The 9546-nt window shown below is 48.9% G+C and overlaps 1 protein-coding gene across 3 annotated transcripts in view; it reads right to left on the bottom strand.

The window, feature by feature from the left end:
• Window positions 1-3720: 3720 nt before the first annotated feature.
• The window catches only part of LOC140386741 (BICD family-like cargo adapter 1), a 75980-nt gene continuing 70154 nt past the window's right edge, over window positions 3721-9546 (bottom strand). For 2 of the 3 annotated variants that reach the window (XM_072469379.1, XM_072469380.1), the window contains one exon: window positions 3721-4201. In XM_072469379.1, the coding sequence (XP_072325480.1) occupies window positions 4022-4201 (180 nt within the window). In that variant the 3' untranslated portion in view covers window positions 3721-4021. The remainder of the gene's footprint in view (window positions 4202-9546) is intronic. The other variant, XM_072469381.1, reaches the window with a different exon arrangement.

The following is a 9546-nucleotide window of genomic DNA, read 5'->3' as shown; positions in this document are numbered from 1 at the left end:
CTCGGACACTCCAATCCGTCCAGGAGCTCCCTCATTCCCTGATCCTTGCCCAGTGGCTCCGACCTATACAAATTTTAATAAAACGCCTCAAGACCGGGTGAGGCTCAGGAAGGGCTGGATAAGGCAAGTTTTGCACTCAGGGTTCAACAGCAAATTGTGTGTGTGTGGGGTGGGGGGTGGGGGTAGCAGTGCTGGTGGGTAAGAGGGTGAGGTTCCAGATGGAGGAGGTGGTGGCGGACCAGGGGGGGCAGATAGTAACAGGGGCATTGGAGGGGAGGTCGGTGGCGTTGGCAAGAGTGTATGGCCCTAACTGGGATGATGCAGGGTTTCTGAGGAAGATGCTTGGGGCCATTCCGGTCTTGGATTCGCACAGGCTAATAGTGGGAGGCGATTGGAACTTGATCCAAGAGCCAAGAATGGACAGGTCAGAGCCACACCCACGCGCCCAGTCCGGGGGGGAAGGGGGCGGGGGGGAGGTGGCAGTGGCGGAGGCGCTGACTGGTCTTATGATGGAAATGGGAGGGGTGGACCTGTGGAGGTTCCTGCACCTGAGGGAGTGGGAGTATTCGTTTTTCTCCTCAGTTCACAAGGTTTATTCGAGGATAGACTTTTTCGCCAAATATTCTGATTCCCCCCATCCCAGCCAGCATGCCTTCCCCACTACGAAACCTTTGAACTGGGGAGAAAAACGAATACTCCCACTCCCTCGGGTGCAAGAACATTCACGGGTCCACCCCTCCCATTTCCCTCATAAGGGTCAGCGCTTCCGCCACCGCCCCCTCCGCCGCCCCCCCCCCCCCCCCCCCCAGCGCCCCCCCCCCCCCAGGACTGGACGCGTGGGCGTGGCTCCGACCTGTCCATCCTTGGCTCTTGGACCAATTTCCAATCCCGCTATTAGCCTGTGCGAATCGATGACCGGAATGGCCCCAAGCATCTTCCTCAGAAATCCTGCATCATCCCAGTTAGGGCCGTACACTCTTGCCAACGCCACTGACCTCCCCTCCAATGCCCCTGTTACTATCTACCCCCCGGTCCGCCACTACCTCCTCCATCTGGACCCTCACCCTCTTACCCACCAACACTGCTGCCCCCTCCACCGCCCCCCCCCCCCTCCCCCCGCCCCTCCACACACACAATTTGCTGTTGAACCCTGAATGCGAAACTTGCTTTATCCAGCCCTTCCTGAGCCTCACCTGGTCTTTCACCCTTAGATGAGTCTCCTGTAGCACAACATCGTTCTTTAAGCTTTTTAGGTGCGCATACACCCTTGACATCTTCACTGCCCTCCTCATGTTCCACGTAACTATTCCGGCCAGTTGATCTCTCACCCTCCAGCATCCCCACCCGCCCCTGGCCCCTTCTATCCGCCATCTTCATAACTCCGTGGAAGAAAGTTAAACAATGCTTCTTTGCAGCCTTCTTCTAATCCCATAAGTCTGCCATTTGAAACAAAAACTTCTTATAGCTCCAGTTATTGCCTGAAGAATGAACCAATGTTCGACAAAGTGCAGCAGATATAATAGAGATTGCAGCTCTAAGAAGCAAAACAGTTGGTTCATAAATGGGACAGATGCTTGATCGAGACAGAAGGTAGATGGTCTACAGTAGAGACTGGCAATAGGCACAAATTGCTGATAGAAACGGAACAAACAGTTGTGGCAGGGGTGGGAGGGGTGCAGGGATGGGGGGGGGGGGGGACTTGACACAATTCAAGACAATGCAGCTCACCTGATTGCCACCCTATCTATCACCTGAAACGTTCACTCCCTCTACCACCAACGCACAGCGGCAGCAGTATGTACCATCTTCAGGGTGCACTGCAGCAACTTGCCAAGGCTTCTTCAAACAGGTCCTTCCAAACCCGCAACCTCTACCACCTAGAAGAATCAGGGCAGCAGGCACATGGGAACAACACCCGCTACAGGTTCTCCCCCAATTTACACACCATTCTGACTTGGAAACATATTGTCCTTCCTTTATTAACACTGGGCCCAAGTCCTGGAATCCATGCCTAACAGTTTCTACACCATGTAGACTGTAGCAGTTCAAGGAGATAACTTACCACCACCCTCTCAAGAACAATTAGGGATGGGCAATAAATTCTGATCCTGTCAGCAATCCCCATGAACAAATTTAAAAAACATTCTTGACATTCCTGAATAGTGAAAGCATCCGGCTTCAATGTTTGTAGCTTTTTCAGTGCTTTGTTGCATTGAATGTGATGTGACCTGATGGCTAATGAAAGCCAGGCAGAGTCTAATCTCACCATGGGTGTGCACGTCAAAACTTTGTCATGGAAACCTGGCTCCACGCCATAGGTTTTTACTTATTGACTTCCTCATACTCGTTATTGTCTTTGCTTTCTTGAAAAAGCAATGTACGTGACTACCCGTTGTAGACAATGAATGTGACTATTTTAGATGCAGCAAGTGTTACAGGTTTGTCTTTTCGGCAGTATATATGGGTTTTCAATGATAGTCAGTGTATAAATCTAACACTCGCAAACATTTAGATATAAATGTTAAGTTCTTTCTTTCTACATCAACATTTATTAAAATTAATAATCTTCCTTGTCACAAGTAGGCTTACATTAACACTGCAATGAAGTTACTGTGAAAAGCCCTGAGTCGCCACATTCCAGCACCTGTTCAACAGAGGGAGAATTCAGAATGTCCAAATTACCTAACAGTATGTCGGGACTTGTGGAAGGAAACCGGAGCACCCGGAGGAAACCCACGCAGACACGGGGAGAACATGCAGACTCCGCACAGACAGTGATCCAAGCCGGGAATCGAACCTGGGATTTTGGCACATGAAGCTTCAGTGCTAACCATTGTGCTACTGTGCCACCCTTAATCCAGTGCATATGGTTGTCTTTCAAATTTAGAGCATGTATATGAGTGTCTCTGCATTATGTACTGTGCATATGGCTGACCATGGATATGTGACATATCAGAAACAATAATGTGTTTGTGTTTTTTACTCATTACTTAAGAATTCGATAATTGCACTTTATTATGAAGTAATAAATAACATTTTATTCAACAAACATTATACACCATCGACCTATTGGAGAATTTGCAGACTGTGCTCTCAGCTCTTATCAAATATATAACATATATATGTACTTATATATATTACAGTTTAAATAAAAAGAAAAAACTTCATATGCTGGCAATAAAAAAACAGAAAAGGTTAAAAGGCCAGAACAAATTTGTCACACCTGCAAAAAGCAGTACAGGCTGGTAATTTGGGTACTAACCTCCCTGTATAACACTTGAGTTTGGATTAAGGTTCTTCACCCAAAATTTGTGATGTGGAGATGCTGGTGTTGGTCTGGGGCGGGCACAGTAAGTAGCCTTACAACACCAGATTAGAGTCCAACAGGTTTGTTTGGACGCACTAGTTTTCGGAGCACAGCTGGTTCATCTGATGAAGGAGCTGCGTTCCGAAAGCTAGTGATTCCCAAAAAAACAAAAATTTGAAAGCCCACTTCTTTACGTTTTACAGAAATCTTCATTAATCTCCGATTACGGAATTAAGTATTGAGCATCTCATCAGCTTCTCCCAGCCTGTCACAAAGCTGGGTAGATAGTGTTACGTTGTTGTGTAAAATGAAAGCTTTACATGTCCATTGCTGAATTGACAGCTCCTCCACCTCCTGCTGTTTAATAGTTTCTTTTGCAACTTCTGAAGATCCCAGCCTGCAGAATCTCGGCAACACTGAAGTTTCACTTTTATTCAGTTTTAGTCTTTTTACATTTTTTGCTGATTTTTTTTCCCATTTCTTCTTTTCAAAGTAATTCTGCAAATTGCAGCCTACATCTCTGCCTTCGCGTTTTCTCTCGATCAATAACCTCTGACAGGAACCTTAATGACAATATTCCATATATCAATCTTGGAGACAGTCGTATTACACTCTGTAGAACAATCTTCCAGCCTCTCAGTCACATATTTTACAGGTGTTCAGGAAAGGCTGATAACGATTGTAGTTGGGAAAGATGTCTGAGGCAAACATTGCTCACCTCTTAAACAATGAAAGGAAGCCTTTTCCTTCGGGAATTGGACTCCTAGTCCTGTGAAGAAAGGAATGGCGACGGTTGGAATCCGTGTACCCGTGATTTTGGGAGGATGCATTCCAAGCCTGTTCAGTCTTTTGCTGGGTTTTGAGTTGCCGGCTTATCACAAATTGCATGTCATCCTATCAATAATACAACAGAAATGGCAACAGTAAATCCTTTTGCCCATTTAGAAGCCAACAATCAAGCTATGTGTATCTATCAGTTCATAAGGTCTCTGAACCCATTTTTTATCAGTCCATCCACATATTTATCTATCAAATCATCTAACAGTCTATCTAGCCAATATGTCAACACTAGCCCATAAATTATTTTAAAAGGGAATTCCTTGACAAAGACAAATATCAATGGAAAATGAGCAGGAGAGAGTGAGATTAGAGTTGGTGCCTCGAGGAGAAAAACACCAACCCAGACTTGATAGATTTTGGTAATTGATGAGTTGGTGAGAATATGTTGGTCTCAATGGTTGCTCACATTACATGATATGTATAATAGTCCCATGATATATTGAACACATGGGTACAGAATCGTAACATGTCACAACAAAAACAGGGCAAAGAATGGCCGGAATTCTCTGGTCTTTGGGATTCCCTTTACAACCTGCAAAATCCTTCCAAACATGCCAATGGCAGGTGGTAAGAGCGCAAGAGACTCCTGGTCAGCCATGTTTATGTGGAGTGCTGCCCCTCAAGCTATAAGCTTCTGATGACAGACTAACGACCTGTTCCAGGAAAACCCATGGGCGGGATTCTCTGATCCTGAGGCTAAGTGTTGACGCCGTCGTAAACGCCATTGTAAACACCGTCGCATTTCCCAACGGCGTCAACATGGCATCATTAGCAGCAATTCTGACCCCTACAGTGGGCCAGCATGGCACTGGAGCGACCCACGCTGCTCCAGTTACCGATCCCAGCGTCAAATGGGCGCCGCGGATCGGCGCATGCGCAGTGGGACCGGCACGATTTCCGCGCATGGGCACTGGCCCCGACGCAACATGGCGTAGGGCTACAGGGGCTGGCACGGAATAAAGGAGGCCCCCAGCCCGAGAGGCCCCCCTGGGGTCATACCTCCCCTACCCCCCCCCCCCCCTCACAAGCCGCCCCCAGATCGTTCCACGCCGAAGTCCCGCCGGGTAAGACCTGGTTAGAACGGCGCTGGCGGGACTCGGGTCATTTTGTACGGCCACTCGGCCCATCCCGGGCGGTGAATCGCCAAGGGGCCCCGTAGAGCAGCCCTCGACCAGCGCTGCGCCGACTGCGCTGGCGCCAATGGCGCCGATTCTCTGTTCTCTGGAGAATCGCGGCAGGGCAGCGTGGCGCGATTCACGCCCATCGCAGCGATTCTCCGGCCCGGCCCCGGGGTGGAAGAATCCCGCCCCTTGTTGTGAGAATCTGCCTTGTGCCCCATTCGATGTGGGAAGAGAAACAATAACAAGCAAATGCTGGCCGCTATTACTTTGAATCAATCAAGAGCAATTTTGTTTCAATCTATTTCCTCACTTATCAGCCTATGTTTATACTTGTTCATCTATCAATTGTTACTCTATCAATCTGTTTATTTAGTTACCAAATCAATTATCCAATCCATGAATGTATCTTCCCATCCATTATTTTATTTATCATTACTTATTCCACTGCACTATTCATACATTGACATATCAATCCACTAATTCCTGTAGTCATCCCTCCATGCATCTACCCCATTGATTATAAAATATACAGTGGGCTGGATTCTCCGAGCCGAAATTGCAATTGGCGCGGGGGCAGAGAATGGGGGTTGACGCCGAAATCCGGCGCGACGCCACTCCCGCGATTCTCCGGGGACAATTGCCGCGAATCGCGCATGCACGGTCTACACAGCACGGGTAGGGGGCCAGTGACAGAGGCGCTTGCGGCGATTCTCCAAGTGTAACTGGCCGAGTTCCCGACGTGGGTCTCTCATGGTCCCACCCATCGGGAACTCAGTGTGGCGACTGCGGACTCAGTCCGCGGCCGCCCTGGTGGGGGGCGGTGGGATCCTTCACGGGGGGGGCCTCCTCCGCGGAGTGAGTCCGCCATGTCGCGCGGGGTGGCTGAAGCAGGCCGCCGCAGTGCCATGCGCGGACCCCCAAACGGAGGTGCAGGGCCCCGTATCGACAACTTGAGCTGCGAGGGCTACTCCGGGGCCCTGCTAGCCCCCTCCAGGTAGGAGAATCACTCTGGACTTTATTCAGGAAAGTCTAAGTGATTCGCCCGCGTACTCGCGGGAGTGGGGACATTATTGGAGAATCCCGCCCATATATCTATGTTCGCAGTAATAATTGTCAGTGTTGCACCGATCATCAATATCATTCCTTTTACGATCAAGTCTGGAACAAGGATGACCAGTGGCGGGATTCTCTGAAAATGGGGCTAAGTCCCCACGATGGCGGGAAAACCGGCGCCAACCACTCCGGCGTCAACAGCCCCCAAAAGTAAGGAATTCGCCACTTGCTTGGGGGCTAGGTAGACGCCAGAGTGGTTGGCGCCGCTCCGGCCTGCGCCGAAGGGCCGGCGCGAGTTCACGCATGCACGAACCGGCCGGCGTATTTCCGCGCATGTGCGGGGGTTACCTTCTCCGCGCCGGCCCCCGGGCAATATGGCGGAGCCCTACAGGGGCCCAGCGCGGAGGAAAGAAGGCCCCCCACGGAACCAGCCTGCCCACCGATCGGTGGGCCCCCATCGCGGGCCAGGCCACCGTGGGGGTCCCCCTCAGGGTCGGATCCCCCCGCCTCCCCCCCGGACCGCCCTCGCACACTTACCTGCCAGGTCCCGCCGTGTGTGAGGTGAATAATTCACGCCGGCGGGACTGGACAAAAGGTGACGGCCACTCGGCCCATCGGGGCCCGGAGAATCGCCGGGGGGGGGGGGGGGGCCGCTGTCAACGGCTCCCGACCGGCGTGGCGGAAATCCCGATGACCCCCGAAAAACGCCGCCAGAGAATAGGGAAGCCGGCGTCGGGGTGGGATTTGCGCCTCACCCCGGGGATTTTCGGACCCGGCGGGGCGTCGGAGAATCCCGGCCCAGAAGTATACTTCTACTGCTGTAAATAAGGGCAGCGATTGTAGCCTAATGTTTATGGAAGAGCGTCCTCTTTGTACCTTTTGTTTATAGAAAATAATCAACAAATGGCAGACCATGTCCCAATTGGTACAGGCTATTTAATACAAATGTTATTGCTTATATAACACTAGTACAGAGTACAAGTGGTTCCACTTGCATCAAAAATATTACGGGTCATACAGAAGGGATGTTGGTTATGTAATATGGGGACGAGAACCACAGATTATCTTCAGTTCCTCTGTGATCTGAGTAGCTCTAATTAATGGTAAACCACTGATGTATACTCTGTTTATACAATGCATAGGTGCGTACATCAGGAAAGCCCCAGCAATTACAGGTCAGTCAGTTTAACATTACTAATGGGCAAGCTTCTAAAAGCATTTATTCAGGATAGAATTAGTAGTCACACGGAAAAATGTGGATTAATTAGCGAGAACCAGCATGAATTTCAAAAGGGAAATCGTGGTTAGCTAACTTGCTGCAGACTTTTGAGGAGGTAACAGGAAGGGTCGATGAATGCTGTTGATGTGGTGGATATGGATTTTCAGAAGACATTTGATAGTGACACAAAAGATTTGTGAGATAGGTTATAGCTCATGGAATAAAAGGAGCAGGAGCAATATGGATTCAAAATTGGTTGAAAAATAGGAAGCAGACAGTAATGGCCAATGGATATTTTTTCAGGATATTTTTGCCAGGGCGGTATGGTAGCACAGTGGTTAGCACTGCTGCCTCACAGTGCCAGGGACCCGGGTTTAATTTCCGACCTTGGGTTAGTGTCTGTGTGGAATTTGCACTTCCTCCCGTGTCTGCGTGTGTTTCCTCCGGGTGCTACTGTTTCCTCCCACAGTCCAAAGATGGTTAGTTAGATTGGCCATGCTAAATTTCCCCTTAATGTCCAAAGGTTAGATGGGGTTATGGGGATAGGTGGGGATGTGGACCTTGGTAGGGTGCTCTTTCGGAGGATTGGTGCAGACTCGATGGGCTGACTGGCCTCCTTCTGCACTAGAGGGATCCTCTGATCCTATCCTATGATTTGTAGCAGTGTTCCCCAGAGGTCAGTATTGGGACCTCTGATTTTCCTGATATATATTAATGATCTAGATCTTGGTGCGCACAAAACTTGGAAGTATTGTAAACTGTGAAGTGGAAAGTGCAGAACTTCAAAAGGTCATAGGCAAGTTAGTGGAGTGGGCAGATAGGTGGCAGATGCAGTTCATAGTGGAGAAATGTGAGGTGATGCATTTTGGTAGGAAGAATATGGGCAGACAATACAAAATAAGGGGTAAAATTCATAAAGCGATGCAGGAGCAGAGGGACCTGGGTGTATATGTGCATAGGTCATTGAAGGTGACAGGACAGGCGGAGAGAGCAGTTAAATAAAGCATATGGTGTTCTGGGTTTTATTAATAGGGGTAAAGAGTACAAGACAAAGGAGGTTACATTGAACTTATGCAAGACACTAGTTAGACCTCAGCTGGAGTATTGTGCACAGTTCTGGGCACCACACTGTCAGAAGGATATGAATGCATTAAAGAGAGTGCAGAAGGGGTTTACAGGAATGGTTCCAGGGATGAGAAACTTCAGTTGTGAGGATAGACTGGAGAGGTTGGGACTGTTCTCCTTGGAGAGAAGGAGGCTAAGAGGAGATTGATAGAGATATCCAAAATCCTGAGGGGAGTAGATAGGGAGAAACTGTTCCCATTTGTAAAGAGGTCAACAATGAGAGGGCGCAGATTTAAGGTGATTGGCAAAAGAAGCAAATATGATGTAAGAAAAAGCATTTTCACACGAGTGGTCCATGGCTGGAATGCAGTGCCTTGAAGTATGGTGGAGGCACGTTCAATTAAGGCATTTAAAAGGGCATTAGATGATAACTTGAATAGAAACAATGCGAAAAGGCAAGCGAATGGCACGAAGCCATGGTGTTTGTTTGGAGAGCCAGTGCAGACACTATGGGCCAAATGGTGTCCTTCCATGCTGTGATTCTGTGACATGTTGCAGATAATGGCCAGTTTATCAATATTTAATCTTACTTTCTTCGGTTTACCGTCCTAAATTCAGGGTGATTTGGGTGCTATCTACTGGCTGTTCACGCCGGCGCTCAGGTTTCCCGGCAACGAGGGGTACAGTCACTGGGAAATCCAGTTGACGATGGCAATGTCGGTAAATCCCACTGGTGTGCTACCTCTGCTGCCGGAAAACACGCAGCGGGATGGTCTGTAAATCCTGCCAACGGTCATATTTTGTTCTTTCCTTCAAGGTCTGATTGTCAGTTTGAGGCATTTCCCAAGGATTATGTCCTGTTTGGGTTTCCACTGCTGAATCCTACTTTTCCTCTCCTCTCAATTGTCTCACTATCATTGTACTAAACAGTGCTTTCTTTC

This window comes from Scyliorhinus torazame, chromosome 12 (genome assembly GCF_047496885.1).
Source record: "Scyliorhinus torazame isolate Kashiwa2021f chromosome 12, sScyTor2.1, whole genome shotgun sequence".
In the NCBI taxonomy this organism is placed as follows: Eukaryota; Metazoa; Chordata; class Chondrichthyes; order Carcharhiniformes; family Scyliorhinidae; genus Scyliorhinus; species Scyliorhinus torazame.
The sequence above is the reverse complement of the archived record's forward strand: the minus strand, read 5'-3'. Positions and strand labels throughout refer to the sequence as shown.